Source organism: Salmo trutta, chromosome 8, assembly GCF_901001165.1.
Source record: "Salmo trutta chromosome 8, fSalTru1.1, whole genome shotgun sequence".
In the NCBI taxonomy this organism is placed as follows: domain Eukaryota; kingdom Metazoa; phylum Chordata; class Actinopteri; order Salmoniformes; family Salmonidae; genus Salmo; species Salmo trutta.
Genome location: NC_042964.1, coordinates 40,656,887 through 40,674,816, shown reverse-complemented (window position 1 = coordinate 40,674,816; position 17,930 = coordinate 40,656,887). Strand labels below are relative to the sequence as shown.

The following is a 17,930-nucleotide window of genomic DNA, read 5'->3' as shown; positions in this document are numbered from 1 at the left end:
TCAATCGCTTTTGCCTTTCACTCTCACATCAATCGTTTCCTCATTTAATGCCAACACCCAATTGTGTCCCTTATTCCATCATGCAATGCAGACATACCGGTGTATTCCTCATTTCATCATGTAATGCAGACCTACAGGTGTATCACTCATCATGCAACGCAGACATACCGGTGTATTCCTCATTTCATAATGTAATGCAGACCTACAGGTGTATCATTCATCATGCAACGCAGACACACAGGTGTATTTCTCATTCCTTATTTAATGTAATCATGCAGGTGCTATTCCCCAAAACAATGAATAAAGCTTACTAACCTTGTTATTTGCAGCTGAGTTTTTCAATGTTCGTTGAATCTCGTCACCACCTCTGTCGCGTACCAGTTTCCCACTGGCCTGTAAAGAACCCACAGTAAAGGGCCAGGTCTTTGATTTACGGATTTTTCATCCGCCCGTGCACGGTTTCGGTGTCTCCTTGGAACGACAGCGGCAGTTTTTGAGATCCCGGTCGAAGGACCAATTGTTAAAGGAATTTTATATCTTGATGATAATAATCAATAATCAATTCGCCTTGACTAATGCCCAAGACAATGGGTTAAAATAACTAGGCAAGGACTCAGCTTTCTGCAAAAGGTTTTTGTAGCTTTATTCATGAGAACGTTCTGGCGTCAGGATAACAAAACAGTCATTATATAGTTCTTGCTTACTTACGCACATGCCTTTACACACAATCTGTTGGTGACCTGCAACCCCTATTGACTTCTCACGCTGTTTATCACCTTCTGGCTCAGCCTGTTCCTTTCCTTCAAGGTTAGGAACTCTTTGAAGTTTTACTCCCTTGACCATCTGCTTCTGTAGCTCTCTATACTAATTGCATACACACATTTCTTTCCCTCTCCAGTGGTTCCTGTACTTTCCGGAACTAATCAGACCAATCGATCCCTACATTGATCATTACATTGATTATTCATTAACCATGCTGTATGACTAATAATTCATCATGGTTTATTGATTCATTTACCTTTATTAGATAATTATCTTATCATCTCCCCAATCATGAAACAAAGAATGGAACTACGAAATTGTTTGAAATAACTCTGACAAAAAAATAATAAATTGGTGGCTATTTCACAATTTACATTCCCAAAAAATATGAACCTAAAATTAAAGCAGGATCGTCTTCTGCATAGAATGTCAGCCTCATAATATATTTCTCTGCATAGGGCTGAACCACCTCCATGTCTTGCAGTGAATCAACACTTTGCTTATTTGAATTAAAACAATATTTATCTACACTCTTTGTTTGTAATGTCTCTATGGAAACAGTCATTTGGAAATCATTCTGAATTCTAATGGAATGGCCCTGCACATTAGTAGACTTCTAAAATAGTGGCCATTAAAACATCTGGAATTTGTCTGCTTCCTTTGAGATTTTAATCTACAACATTTGTGCAACTATGTTTACTATTCTACACAGCTGCAAATCAATGCTAAAAGCACTTTGCAACCCCCACCAAACACATCCATTTAGATTACATTTCTCTTAAACTACATAAACAAACTAGCCTGGTCTCAGATTTGCTTGTGCTTTTGGCATTTTAGACAATTCCATAAGGAGATGGCAAGAGAGCAAAACAGACTGGCGCCAAGGCTAAAATAAAACCGCAAATTGCAGTGTGTGAGCGTGCACATCTTCGACAAAAACCCATGTAACAATCCACCAGGGTCAAATAAAAATATCACCAGAAGGTGGCAGTATATCCCTGTCTGACTATTTAGATTTTCAATACAGTCCATTTCCAATCAATCACCTTGGGAAGTCCAACAGTCCCATAAATAAAAACCGGTAAACAGGTTAATTGGATATGTGAAAACAATATTCTGTGCAGGGGGACATTTTAAGGACATTATACTCTGTTTGACATGTAAATGTTGAGTACATTTACATGTATTGAGTAGGCTACATGCATTCTTGCTGAACCAGATAAATGTTGTTTATGACAACCTGCTTAGCCCAAGGTCAAAAGCAATGAGTTGCAAAATATATATTACCATTTTACTGACACATCAAGGTTCTATTACGCCGATGCTCAATGAGGGATTGACTTCTTCCCTTTTGATAATTATATATAGATGAGGTTATATATATATAAATGAGGGGGGTCTGAACTGAAGGGGTTTGTGAATCTCATGCTGGAGCCTGTTCATTTATTCATGGAGCTTGATTGAGTGGAGATCAATGCTGGAGCAACCACACCAATCACACACATCAATCACACACACCAATCACACACACCAATCACACACACCAATCACAGACACCAATCATAGACACAATCGTAGCATAGGTGCCGGAACCACTGAAAACCCAGGGGAACTAAATGACAACTGGTTAGAACTCAGCTAAATACACATATAGCTGACGGAGTGGATCCCTCAATGTGTTATCCATCACATAGAACTACTACTGTACAGGAGTTAGAATCTCTATTGGTCGACTGCATTATGACATGTTACATCTCGGATGTTCTATAGCAGCATGAATCAGCATGTTCAGTATGTCAGCCAGGGCAGAAAGGTATTCCAGCTCTGTGTGTGGAGGGTAGGGAGGTAATAAGCTCTGTGTGTGGAGGGTAGGGAGGTAATAAGCTCTGTGTGTGGAGGGTAGGGAGGTAATAAGCTCTGTGTGTGGAGGGTAGGGAGGTAATAAGCTCTGTGTGTGGAGGGTAGGGAGGTAATAAGCTCTGTGTGTGGAGGGTAGGGAGGTAATAAGCTCTGTGTGTGGAGGGTAGGGAGGTAATAAGCTCTGTGTGTGGAGGGTAGGGAGGTAATAAGCTCTGTGTGTGGAGGGTAGGGAGGTAATAAGCTCTGTGTGTAGAGGGTAGGGAGGTAATAAGAAGGCAGCTGGTTGCTTTTCTACTTCTTTGTGTTCCCCCCCACTACGCGGCATTAACCGAGAACATGTGGGTGTTGTGTTTTGAAACTAGGCGAGATGTGTGTGTGTGTGTGTGTGTGTGTGTGTGTGTGTGTCAGAGTGTGTGATGGAAAGAGGGCTTGAGGGGTGGGTATGTACTCCTCTAGAGAGCAGCAATGAGAGAGGAAGAGACAGTCACAGAGAGAGAGAGAGAGAGAGAGAGAGAGAGAGAGAGAGAGGAGAGAGAGGAGACAGAAAGAGAGGAGAACGAGTGAGCAGAGAGAGAGAGCAGAGAGAGAGGAGAGAGAGAGCACAGAGAAAGCAGAGAGAGAGAGAGAGCAGAGAGAGAGAGCAGAGAGAGCAGAGAGAGAGGAGAAAGAGGAGAGAGAGCAGAGAGAGAGAGTGGGGGAGAGAGCAGAGAGAGATAGAGAGAGAGACAGAGAAAGAGCAGAGAAAGAGAGTGGCACAGTTTGCTCCTGCAGCGCTGCAAGGACAGACTGCACTGACAGAGGAAGGGACACACACACACAGCCCAGCGTGAAGAGAGACATGTCTACGTAACAGGATCATCAGCACACTAATCATTTCTGGACACTGACAGCAACACAGAACACAAATAGATGCCAAGGACTAGCACCTCAAAACAACCTCACCCTCACGGAGAGGGAGGTCACATTTTGAAGGTGGAACAGTTTGAAGACGATCACAGTAAAGGCGAGGGAAGACGTTTGTTCTGGAAGAGACCAACTAAAACAGGAGCAATCAACAGTGTCATCTCCTCTCTGCGATCTAGCTCTTGGAAGTGAAAAGGAGAGACTTTACAGTACAGGGCACTGGGCTGTGCTGCTCTGCCTTAAACACTCAAACCCTTCTGTGCTGCTTCTGCTGCTACTGCTGTTCCAAACCAGGCTACATCAGACAGAGGTACGCTGAACTGAGCAGCTCTGCTCTACACTCTAGCTAGCTGTACTGCACTGACTAGCTGGTTGACTGACTGGTTGACTGACTGACCATGAGTGAGTCGAAGAAGGGCGATCTGGCTATCCGGGATAAAGCCATCCTGGGCCAGCAGAGGCGTCTGAAGCAGGCCACCCAGTTCACACACAAAGACTCAGCCGACCTGCTGCCTCTGGATGGGCTCAAGAGACTGGGCACCTCCAAAGATCTGGTGAGTGGCTGTCAATGTCCCATTGGACTATTCTTATTCTGTTACTGGTGGTACTGTCACTTACATGAGTTGTATCCATTAAGGCACACCGTAGCAAAATGTTTTGCAAGGGAAAATGTCTGTTTTCTGTTGTAGAATATTTTACTACAGTGTGCCCTGCTCTTATTGAACAAATTCAGATAGTCCCTCCCTGTTACAGTCTTTTTTCTTCTGTTTGCTACCTAATGAATACGACACTGGTCAGTGGCTGTCTGAAAGTCAGATCACACTCTATTGCTTTTATTGTGTCACTTTGACTCTTAGTGGTGGTGGCTAATGGTGGCTAAATGGTGGCTAATGGTGGCTAAATGCATTTTGGATGAGACTTGGCACATAGAAGATGTTGAAATTAGCTTATTTGGATAGTTAGTTGAAGAGGCTGTACTCGGTTTGCCACCAGCTGCTTGGCATTGCTGGTGCTTTGGGGACCGTTGGGAGACAAGTTGAAAGATATGAATATTGTCACAGTATTTTTACAACACTGGGGTAAACGGTTGGCTCAATATAACTGAATGATTTACTAGGTTTAAAATGCGGTGTAAAGTAAATGTACTAAGTCTATGACTAATGAGGTGGACCTTTGATTGACTATGGTATTGCTCTGTTCTCTTGATGTTGTCATCAAAAATAGTTGAATATCAACACCATACTGCTTTTCTATCAAACCTGTGGTATCCTTATCATGGATCTACCATTCCCTGTTATCGATGCAACATCAACTGCAATTTCCATTATCTAACGAGATGTCTAGAAAAGATGGTAGGCCATGTAACCGCATAGAAGATGAAAGACTCAGTACAGTAGATGAGAGGACTGCCTGTCAAACCCTGTTAGAGAACATGGAGCCTCAGAGACACAGTGTTGTCCTCACAAGTCTGCTTCCATCAGTACACTAGCTATGAGGCCAGAGGGACAGAACAAACAGAGCTGGGCAAGTTAGATTAAGATGCAGGCGCACACCCACGCAGCTACCCATGCAGCCACCCACGCAGCCACATTCATCTAATCAATGCATGGCACAGTGACAGAACACACTGTAAGACAGAGCGACAGTCCCTGTTATGAAGTGTCTGCCCGTCCCCCAACATCCTCCCACTTCCTGCTCAATCAGTCCTCTCTCTCCCAGTCCTCCTCTATGGACACAAGGGCTTCCTGTGATAATGGCTTCATTGCCCCACTGTCAACTCCTGACACAGTCTTGATTAGATGGCTGCCTCCCAAATTCCCAGAACGCACTACAAGAATCTCCAGAATGACTGGAGCGGAGAGCATCAGAAGTGTGCTGTGTGTGTGTGTGTGTGTTTTTACACTGTCTGTGTGTGTGTGTTTACACTATGTGTGTGTGTGTTTACACTATGTGTGTGTGTTTACACTGTGTGTGTGTCAGTGTGTGTGTGTGTGTGTCTGTGTGTGACTACACTGTGTATTTAAAGCCAGCTTTTGCAGAAGGCAGCGGCATCTCCATGACCAACTTCCATCTCTCTCAACCCTCTCACGTTACATCTAAATCTATTTCCCTTCGCTCTCAGAGTTGAATTCTCTCCACACGAGCATTGTGGGAGGACAACAAGCTGTTATTTAGAGCAAAATTAAATATTAGTTGGAGCCTGTCTGGTGCTGTGGATTCTATTCACACTCTGAGAAAATATGAAATCCCTATGCAGGGAGAGAACCTGGAGGTAACCATCCTCTGTATCCTAAATGGAACCCTATGCCCTATACACATAATGCTCTGGTCAAAAGTAGTGCACTATATACAGTAGGAAATCAGGTGCCATTTGGGATTTACCCATGGTGTCTGACTTGTAAACGAGTGTCTCCGTTATTCTGAATACAAGCAAGCAATACTCAGGGGAGTATTTGATTACAATGGTGACAAGAAGAGAGGATGATGCCACTGACACACTTAGGCTCTTAAGTATATTTCCAGCCACATGTATTACTTTATGCCACTTTGTCACGATATAATGCAGTCAGAGCTGAATCTTTTCTGCATCACCAAAATGCAGACCCCATCTGCTGAACGGCAGCATTTAATTCAACGACCCTACTGGGATAAATCCCTCTTATGCTAATACCAATTATCTGCTCATCGGAAAGAGAAAAGAACTCACTCTGATTCATACCTCATTTGCTAGAAACCCCATTCGATGGAGGAAACAGGCCACAGGGGTTACAGAATGATTTGCATGTCATCTCACAGCCCTGCATCACATTGTAATGGCCTTGGAGCCTGAACGGCAGAACGCCAGAACGCCAGAGAGGCAGCCATTGTTACAGCTCTCCCGCCGTGCCTCGCTCTCCGTACTGACTGTCAAAAGCAATCACGCTCCAAGTGGAGACATGGCTAAAGTGAATTGTAGAAAAGCAGCAGGAGTTTCCCTAAGGTGTGTGGGGATACTCTGAGATAAACCAGAAGCCAGCTGATAGGCACCAACAGAGTAGGGATGTCACCTCACAGCTGAATAGACAGACAGTATGTGTGTATATTTTGTATTTATTTAACCTTTATTTAACTTTGCAAGTCAGTTAAGAACAAATTCTTATTTACAATGACGGTCTAGGAACAGTGGGTTAACTGCCTTGTTCAGGGGCAGAGCGACAGATTTTAACCTTGTCAGCTCGGGGATTCGATCTAGCAACCTTTCGGTTACTGATCCGACGCTCTAACCACTAGGCTACCTGCCGCCCACATATGTGTGTGTCTGTCTGTCATTCTGAAATAGTGTTCATATCTCAAGAATGCTTTATTATCAGTCTCATGGGTTCCTTCCCCTATTAAGGAATGATGAAGCCATTTGTCCTCATTATCATTCTCAAGTCATTAAAATAGAACTATTCCTGGTGTAAAAACACACATTGAACCACGCAGCGCTTCTTTAGATGTAGCCTGGTTTGCTACTCCACTTCAACTGAGCCAGAACATCATTTAACAGTAAAGGGCCAGTTATATAAGAATGAATGTGTTTGGTCTCTCTCTCCCTCCCGCCCTCCCTCCCTCCCTCCCTCCCTCCCTCCCTCCCTCGGTCAGAGCCAGGGAGCAGTGATCATGAAAAGGGCAAAGACAACCCACCATTCAATCGCAAGAGCGAGGGAAAGGAAGAGTGGAGAAGGTTGGGGAAAAGAGGGGACGTGGTAGACTGTGGCCCCTTTTAGCACAAGTGTTATTTATATCAGACAGGGGCGGAAATCCCGGGGGACACGGGGGGGACACGACCCCCCCATCCTGGGAAAAATATGATTTGTCTCCCCCAATATATCACTGAAACATAACTATGTAATTTAAATAATATTAATAATACGCAATGAAAGCAATTGTGCTGATTATAGACACTTAATAGCGCGTTTTTAAGTTTCAAAAGATTGTGACCCCCCACCCTTTGCCTCACAATGGTTTGATCCACTGCCAGTTCCTTAGCTTGCTAGGTAACGTAGAGGTCGTATCTACTGTCTGAAAGGCACTCAATGCACGTAACTGACATGAGGTTAATCCAGTCAATCGCGCACACACACTAGCTGAATATGCAGAGCTAGCGCGCAAATATTAACTATTAAGCTAGCTAGTAGCTATTCCATTTATGTGGCGTCGTCAAAGATGGAATCTTTGCTATCGTCAATTTATTCCAAGATCAGCATGCATGTAAGTTAGTGCTTCAAAGTCCCTGTGATAAGGTTAGCGATAAACTGAACAGAACTACACTCTCTTCTACCATTGTTTTAAATATATTTAATGGTCTCGTTGCAAAAGCTAAATTGTCACAAGGGAACTTTTATGTATATATTTTATTTCACCTTTATTTAACCCGGGTAGCAAAGATTATAGCAAACACCACTGAATTGGTGCTCGCTAGCTTTGCAAATTCAGCTATTGTTAGAAGCCAGCCAATATGAAACAAACGATTAAAATTACAAAAGGTTGCAGCATATGTTGTGTAAATGGTGAACTCATACAGCTGTCAACTCTTGTCACTGCAATCCGTTTCACATTTGCTAGCTACCTTTTAGATCGAAGCCCATATAGAATGATAGAAGATAAGATGATAGAAGCCCATCTCCTACTGTAAATAACCTACATACTGTGTGTGTGTAGCCAGCCAGGTAGAAAAATGGCAGAAAAATGGCAGAAAAAAGACGGACATCAGAGTATTTTTCAGTACACCAAAATGCAAAGTAAGAACCCTAGTAGCCTAATATCTCAAAGACTAGTTGATAAAATGTTCATAAGAAAGAAATGAAATTCTAATGGAAATGTTTCACAATGATGTCATTAGGCAGAGCAGGCAACAGATGGCACACAGACAGCAGAGTTGGGGACAGATATGTAGGGACAGACTGGCAGAGACAAGGAGTCTCAGGTAAGTTTGTTGAGTCTTTGTTTGGCAACATTATGAAAGGTTCTCAATTATTTTTACTTGTAAAATAGGAACATAATTGGAAAATGCCATGGATACCCCCACTCTCAACTTAAACTGGTGACTGAACTAAGATTTGTTAAAGGCAATGGTATTGCTGTTGTGATTAGTTGTGTAGTTTTGGGTACCGGTAGTTAGGAGTACGGCAAACACCTTATTTCTTTGGTTCCTCAATATACATTTACCATATCACAATGTAGGCTATGTGTTACAGCACTACTTTTGGTGTCCCCCTCAGGAATTGCTCTTGAGAAAATGTAATGCAATTGTCCCCTCCAAAGTTGATATCAGATTTTCGCCCCTGATATCAGAAAGCCATGAGTACTAGAAAAACAGTGAGGGTGAGGAAGAGAGGAAGCAGCATCCCTCTCGCCACTTCTCAGTTACATCCCTCCATCTGCTCTGCCTCCCACTCTTTTTAACTTTGTGTGTGTGAAAGAAATGCGTGTGAGTGTATCTGTGTATCCTCTCTCCTGACAGACCCAGTGAGGCTTGTCTAATTGGGAGGCTCCAGGTGTCTCTGTCAGGTCAGAGCCGGGCTGCAGCGTCCGCATGCTCCAGTGTGGAGCAGAATGTAGAGCACCTTCCCTTCTCATCACCTCACTGCAGTATGAAGCTCAGAGGAGTGCATTACACCACCAGGCAAACAAACCCAGCAGGGCATTTCCTTCTCCACATCAAGTGGAAGTGTCTGGGCTTGGTTTTAATTGGTGGTAATTATCTCATTAAATTGTTTATAACATCCAAGGATGACAACATTAGACCGAGTTCTCTCCCAGATGGCGACATGGCACCTTCACTCACACAATGTGATCCCTTGACATTTCACTAAGAAGTTTGAGAAAAGTGCCCTATCTCTGACTGTGGAGGGCCATGGCGAAATTATTCAGGAGACATCTCAGGAAGGTTCTAGTGATTACCATTAGAACCCAACACTGAGCCAATTAGCCTGGCTGACCAGAGCGGAGGTGAGGCCCCTTCTCTCTATCCCTCCACCCTCTCTCCACACTCCATCTGTTTCTCTCCCTCTTCTCTGCACTCTCTCACCCTCCCTGCTCTCTCTCAACCACTCTCTCTCCCAGTTGTCAGAAGCTTTGATGGGCGGCAGCGTTGGTTCACCCAGAGCTGGTCCGCGCTCCGCAGACAGACAGCCGGCTAAAAATACCTGGGTGAAACAGACCGGCGCAGAGACCGAGGGGATGGCAGCGGGAGAGATCGAGAGTAGAAAGAGAGTGAGATGAGAGAGAGAGAGCAGATGTGTCGCTGGCTACACCCTGATGGTTTGTATGACAGGAAGCCAGCGGCTGGACACCTTGATCCGAATGGGAAAGCAGGCATTAGCAGAGTCATGTGACTTCAGCCATGACAGAGAGAGGAGCCTGTTGCAGTCAGATAATTAGCCCACACGGCAATTAGGCTCTAATCTCTCAGAGAGAGTGAGAGAAGACAAGAGGAAAGAGGACATGCCATGACAAAAGGGAGGGAGAGAGAGAGAAAGAGACAGTGAGCATCATACAGAGAGAGTGAGCATCATAGTGACCGGTTTGAACTGGAACACTGTGGACCTATTCTGAGGGAGGTCACTGCAGGACATTCAGCAGCAAATCAGCAGTCTGCAATATGTATTAAGAACACAGAGGAACAGTGTGTGTGTGTGTATGTGTGTGTGTGTGTTTGAGGAGGGCTTGAAAAGATGCTAGATGGAATGCTAGAATATGACAGAGAGGATACAGACAGGAAAGGACAAGGTCATTGATGATTGATATTCTAGAAACATCCCAGTTTGTTTTTCCTCTTAACCTATTGTGCCATGTCTAGTGGTTTGACTGGACTGGTTGTCTAACTGGGTCAGTTTGCTTCTGTATCTAGTAAATTCAAATATTTCAAAAAAACGAAACAATGGCCATCTAGCCTAAAGGGGGACAACAGTTGGCATTCATCAATAGTGTCATACAGTGTTAACAACAGTCATAGAAATATTATATGTCATGCCAATAAAGTTTTAATTTCAATCTCTGCTCCACACTTTCAGTACCAGAAAGGCTATGGGAAGTTATACTCTCTTCAATTACAGCTAATTGAAGAGAGAATTGATTTCTAGAGACCAACTAGGGGAGGGACAGGAAGAGACAGGAACTTTCACATCCTTTGTACACGTTTACCAAACATCACAAATCACTATTTAAGACTCATCCAGTCATCATCTCTGCTGGCTGAAATGAATGATGGCTAACCATGATATCAGCCAATATAATATAATCTGCATGAACACTGATGGATGCAGACAAAGATTAGCCTAATTCATAGCAGGGATGCCAATTCCAAGTTAACCACTTAGCCAAGAAAGCCTACCACCCATCAGCATGCATTTACAACCATAAAGGCATTGTATAGCATAATGTCTGATGTATGACTGCTACCTTCTCCCAAGGGGGATTCAATAGGGATAACTCCATATTTAGTGTGACAAATCAAATAAAAGCCTTGTATGAGCTATTTAGCAAAACGAGACAGTTTGACATGTACTCATGCTTTTGCCATTTGACGGTTGGCACAAAAGTGATGAACGTGTCCACTGTGACAGCTGAAATTGAATAAATAATCAACGTTTATTCGCGGCATTTGGTCAATATATTATTTTGTTGTTGTTGCAAAAGCCCTGAAATCATACTGCTGACTTTAGCACTCCATCTTGTCTCTGAGGATGTCATGGCTAGAAAAGAGGCCAGACAGACGCAACATCAGACATGATTATAATCTTTGTCTCCAAACGGGTTATTTTACAGCCACTTTCATCCCTGTCCCTGAAACCAGACAAAAGACTAAGCACATCCGCCAAAGTGCAGCGCTAGAACAGTGAATTGCATTTGAACTTTATAAAAAAGGCCAGGGCACATACTGTATGGCAGTTCACGACCGCTGCACACAGGCCGCTTGTTGTGGACAGAGGATCTGCATTCAAACAGTCTGACCTCGCTGTAGCTGCAGGGCAATCGGAACCTACGACAGCCAGCTGCCTCCTCACTCACATGGAGCAGGGGGAATTGCATTGGGTACACTGCTGTCAGCTTCAATCTGCTCTGCTCTTTGCCAGTCAGAGAGGAGCACTGAGGAGGGGAAGTATGGGTAATGGAGTTTTTCTTTAACTGATTAATAATAATGGGATTTAAAGGAGGATTTTCTCCTTGGGAGGGGAGGCAGGCAACCAGGCAACTCTTTGCCTCTCCTGTTTCTCTCTCTCTCTCGACTGTGGACTAATTAATGCTTGTCAAAGTGTCAAAGAGAAATGTTTATTTATTCATTTTTTAAATCTCCTCCCAAGGACCAAACAAAAACTCCATAAATGTAAAAAGTAACACACTGGGACGAAGTCAGATAAATCAGCAGTACCACAGACTGTGTCTGCGTCTGGAATGACACCCTATTGGGATACCATGGGGCTCTGGTCAAAATAGGGAACAGGGAGCCATTTGTGGACGCAGCCTGTGACTCCTCCCTCCAGACTGTGACTCCTCCATCCAGATGAACCTTTAGTAGTTCGCCCAGGGAAGCCCTTCCATCAGCCAGCCAGCCAGCCATTTACCTGTGTTCATTATCTATCTCCCTGTGTGTGTTTCCGTACACATGCTGTTCATTACAGCAGGAAGGAGCGGGGGAATACGTGTTGAAGTACCCTTAATCATTGTCGGATTTAGAGAATCAATGATCTGATCCTGCAAGCTTTGAGAAATGTAAATGAGAAAACTTCGCTGATGGAAGATAGAAGGCTGAATGGTGGGGGTCAAACGAGAATGACACACAGTACACTGCTGGTTTTCCAATGACATCTTTGATAAAGGGCTGCAAACTTCGAGATAAACCAGTCTCTGTGGGTGTTGATAGCTGGGAAGGTGAGTGTGAGGTCAAAGGAACCACAGGTGCTTGATTTGAACGGTTGTCAGATATGACGGAATCCCGAAAACACTGTCCACTTTGCTCCAGGACCAGAAGGATGTGACTATGATTCAGGCCCGGTCCAAGTGGCCCTGTTGATTGATGTGGAGTGGTGCGGAGCGGATGTCGAGCTGCTCACTGTGAAAAGCCTATTCTGCGGAGGGCTCCTGTGGAGAGGCCTTCTTCACAGCTTGTGTCAGAGCTGACTAACACAGCTCAGCCTAGCAACTACACGATCAGCTAGAACTGAGGCTGGGTTGGGAGGACAGTGACATACAGACTGGTAGCTTCTAAAGTACCCAGATGAATTGTGTAATGCCCAAACTAGTAGCTTTGGAACAATACAGAATCATTTGTATAAGTTCCATGTCCTCTGAGAGTGATTGAATACCTCTCACATCACACTCTGTCAGTTCCCGTATCCACAAACCTTGGTTGGACTATGAGGTAGCAACAGCAACACTATACTTTTGCCTTCGCACTGGCAGACAACAGTGAAGGAGGGGAGAGATGGAGGCAAAATGGTAGGAGATGTGGGGGGGAATAAAGGGATGACAGGACTGGGAGAGGAATACAGTGTGACCACTAGGTAACCTCTAGGATGACAGGGTGTGTTACTGAGAGACAGATGTCAATCAGTGTTGTGGAGCAGGGGGAAAGCCATTATAAACACAGTGTATACATTGTATACACACACATACACACAAACACACGGGAGTGCATGAGAGGACAATATTATAGCCAGGATCTACTGGGATCTCTCTATCCCTCTTATTCTCTCTTTCTCTCTCTCTCTCATTCATTCTCTCCCTCTCTCTACCCTCCAATAATTCTCCCCTCTTATCTTTATTCATATTGTAAACAGGCAGAACAAGCTGCAGCTTCCAGCCCTGTGTAGAGAATGGTAAATTAGCCCTGCACATTTCACAATACGAAACAATGATGAACAATGCAATCAACTGAGAAAAGAACAGGACAAAATACCAGCGTGGCATTTATCCTCCTTCTTCCTCTCCGTCTTGCTCCATCTGTTCCTCAGGCTATTGGGTATGATTGCACAATCGCAGTATTTGGACAGTAAACCCTCTGGGGATTTGTGCTCTTCGTATCTGGGTGCAATACAATACTGTGATTACAGGAGTGGGCCATGTAATACTTCATTTATATGCAGAGATAGGATACAAGGTACCAAGGCTATGAGGTTTTCTATTAACACGAACATACGGAGGAAATGTAAAATAACATGATTTATTATAGAACTATAAAGTAACCCTATTAGAGGTGGCATTGTATCACAACATAGTAATGAGGCTGCTTGTGCTGTGATGTCCGGCAGCTTCTCTCTGTAATAGTATCTTTCAGAGGATGCACTAGACTACAGACTCAAGGCTGTATACACAACGGACACCTGCTCATCTACTGACGGTGTTGAGGAGGTCAAGGGTCATGTCTGTGTAAACCCCCCCCCCCCCCCAAAAAAAAATGCTGTTATTGTAATTGTTAGCATGTCTTAGTGGTATGATATTTGTGAGTCAAACTTTCTCACTCATAATTATTAATGATTCAGTCAGGACTATCTGTAATCATGGTATTATCCACGTTAATGTAGAAAGGTTTTAGAAACATATTCTATTCTTATTTACAATAAAAGTCACTAGAAAATGACACAATAGATTATTTACCATTAATTTCTATTGGGCACAAAATAATCTGAAATGCAACCAAAACAACCAGCAAATGCATCCAACAAGTTTGTAGAGTCACAAGTTTGTAGAGTCACAAGCTTGATGTAATCATTGCGTGCCGGGAATATGGGACAAAATAATAACCTTTTGACTACTTTAATATACATAAGTGAATTTATCCCAATACTTTTGGTCCCCTAAAATGGGGGGACTATGTACAAAAAGGTCTGTCATTTCCAAAACAATTCACCCGATATGGATGAAAATATCCTCAAATTAAAGATGACAGTCTGTATTTTAACCTCATAGTCATTGTTTCATTTCAAATTCAAAGTGCTGGAGTACAGAGTCAAAACAACAACAAAAAAGCCACTATCCCAATACTTTTGGAGTTCACTATATACAGTATACCCACTAAATGTCTTAGAAACGTCAGAGCAAACAAGCTTCTTGTTTTTGTTTACCTGTTCATTTGACCTTGTTCATGTGGTTATCACACATACCAGACTTGCTTCTGTGTGCGTGTGTGTGTGTGTGTGTGTGTGTGTGTGTGTGTGTGTGTGTGTGTGTGTGAGAGCTAAATATGAGAGGGAGAGAGAGAGTGCATATCTGCCTGTTTACAGTGTCAATAAGCCCTATAACAGAGGTCTTAGTAAAACTGGCCTCTCCAGAGAGTACTTCCTCCCTGATCAATAGAACGCCTACCCACAGAGGTATACAGAGGCCTGATACGATCTATTGTGTGAGCCAGTGTGAGAGCACTAACCAGTCATCACTTTGACGGGCTGACAGGGAGAGCTGGAGCACAGGGTGAAATGAGCCCAGGAGGAGACAGACAGCTCGGCTTGGCTCTGATACGCTCTGATGTTGTGGTCATTACCTGAAACCTTCAACACCTCAAATGAACTCACAATGAGGCCCCAAAGGTGAGATTTGAGACCAGCAACTGTGTGATACAAGCAGAACAACTGTTTTGTAGGCTACATACTGTACAGACATGCACAGTGCAGATAAAAACACAAATTGGAGGCGCGCCTACACACACATAAGCGTGCACACACGCTATTTACAGCTAACGATGTGCCTCTGGCATAGAGAGAATGGATGTTTCCATTGATGCTGTTGGTTTTGCTGGTGTTAGCTGACCTTCTGTTCACTTCAAACCACATGGCCTCTTAGAAAAACTATTTCCATCTTTCTCTAGAGTGACTCCCTACTGCAAAACAACTAGATTACCATTAGGCTCAACATTTTATTGTTTTGCCCACCAGTTGTTCTGAAATGGTTTAAAATCGATTTTTTTTTGTTAGTGATCCAGGCAATTATCAAATCATAAAACAACAGTTGCCTTAATGTCTCTATAGAATGGGGTTGGTCTGAGTAAATGGACATGAAAGCTGTACAGAACACTAAGATAGAAATGTATCATATTTACAGAACTCTCTGTCCTGAAGAATATAGAATCATTGTAACATTGTAACATTGAACAGCGACTGCACGAGACTGATTCCCTCTTCTCTTAATTAATTTATTTACCATTTTAGGTCTACTATGCACTACCTATTAAACTAAGGGGCGGGATGTCAGACACAGATTAAGCCTAGTCCAAGACTAAAAAGCACTTTCAATGGAGATTCTCCAGTGACATCATTTTGAGTCACCCTGCCCCCACCCCAACAGACATTTATCATTGCCACAGTTGTAATATGTATATATTATTATTTTATTATCGATTTTTATTACATTTTTTTCACTTTGTCCATCATCGTTGGAGCTCGGAGCGCAATAATTTCACTGTACCCTGCAATTACATCTGCCAGCCTATACATGTGACCTGCTCTGTCTCCTGGTTACAGCAGCCCCACAGTATCGTGCAGCGCCGCCTCATGGCGGGAAACATCACACAGCTGCGTGACGAGGCCCGCGTGGGGAGACCCTCGCCCCTGGTCGACAGCAAGGAGGGGGGCGCCGGCGATGCAGAGGAGAAGAGCGAGAGCACGGCTGACGACTCCACGGAGGAGAGCGAGAGGAGCCTAGAGACGAGGTCGGACGAGGAGGAGGACAGCAGCGAGGCCGGGGGGAAGACAAGCAGCACGGCTGGGAAGGATAAAACAGAGGAGGGGAGGAAGGAGAGGCCTCTCACTACCCTGCTGGTCCAGTGCAAGGTACGCTTCAACATCCATCCTTCATTTCGGCGTCATGGGTTTTTTATTAACCTAAATTAAATCTCAGATACTATTCAGTTCCACTCCATATGAAGATAAAAGAGGAGTGAAAGGGAGAGATAACGGGATAGGAGGAGAGAGAAGCACTCAGAGAGACCACAGTGACTCATCATTTATCCAGATGATTTATTCCCTCATTGTATTCCACTGAGCCCGGTCTCATCAATTCTAAATGGCTTTGATTCTAGGGTTTGTAGAGTCCCCATATCGACCCTCTGCACCCCTCAGACACTCTCGTCACACTGTGTCTGTGGCTAAATGAAGAGCTAATGTAACATACTGCAACAGTGACTCCTCCACATGCAGGATCAACAACAGCCTCATAATGAGTTCAACACACAGCTGAAGACCCCATCATACTAACATCGTAAGATAATCATACGAACAACACTGGTAGAATCAATCTATATGTAAGATGGGAAGACAAACCAGTAATGCAAATGCATTGAGTACACTGGCAACATCATTCATTTCAGTGAACAAATAGCATTCATTAAGATCTTATTAGTGAACATGAGCAAACATACCATCCAAGTAAATTCTGACTCAGTATGTTCAGGCTATATTATTTCTGCACACAACCCACTGACAACCCACATACTGCAACGTAACAATTGGACTAAATTTAAAACACCATACTGCACCCACCCACAAGTATTGATTGTCTGGAATACAGGCTCAGACTGATGAAACAACACCTACATACACGAGACTAACCAGGCATCAACTCCACTGAGAGGTACGGAAATATACCCCCAATTAAAGGAGTTTGACCTTGGGGAGTGGGTGGGCGGGCGGCAGAGACTACTGTGTACTTTCCCTCCTCCAGATCACCTCACCTGAGTCACTCTATAGACCAAGGATGACTGCCACACAAAAAACACCCACTCAGTTGCATCATTTCTGACTGATGTCATCTCAAGGTAGTGTTGTGCGTATTTCCATTGTCCCCGGTGTTACCTGGCAGCATTTAACTGACTGGCTTTCTGAATCATACCTGCCTGAAGGATACCTGTGAGAGCGTTCGAGGTTCCAACAAATCAATGTGGTTTGGGATAAATAGAGCTTTGTTGATGAACTCATACACGTGCAGTGCCTTCAGAAAGTATTCATTCTTGACTTATTCCACATTTTGTTGTTACAGCCTGAATTCAAAATGGATTAACTACAATAAAACATTTAAAAATCACACCCATCTACACACAATACCCCATAATGACCAAGTTACATTTTGGGGGTAAATGTTTGCAAATGTATTTGAAATCAAATACAGAAATATCTCATTTTCATAAGTATTCACACCCGAATTAATACTTTACAAATGCACCTTTGGCGGCAATTACAGCTTTGAGTCGTCTTATGTACAGTTGAAGTCGGAAGTTTACATACACCTTAGCCAAATACATTTAAACTCAGTTTTTCACAATTTCTGACATTTAATCCTAGTAAAAATTCCCTGTCTTAGGTCAGTTAGGTTCACCACTTTATTTTAAGAATGTTAAATGTCAGAATAATAGTAAAGAGAATGATTTACTTTAATTTATTTCATTACATTCC

The 17,930-nt window shown here is 43.4% G+C and overlaps 1 protein-coding gene across 1 annotated transcript in view; it reads left to right on the top strand.

Moving 5' to 3' along the window:
- The first annotated feature begins 3,308 nt into the window (after positions 1 to 3,308).
- The window catches only part of LOC115198947 (nuclear receptor-interacting protein 2), a 28,863-nt gene continuing 14,241 nt past the window's right edge, over positions 3,309 to 17,930 (top strand). The window contains exons 1-2 of the mRNA XM_029761385.1: positions 3,309 to 4,079; positions 16,005 to 16,313. Coding sequence (XP_029617245.1) covers positions 3,924 to 4,079; positions 16,005 to 16,313 — 465 coding nt within the window. The 5' untranslated portion in view covers positions 3,309 to 3,923. The remainder of the gene's footprint in view (positions 4,080 to 16,004; positions 16,314 to 17,930) is intronic.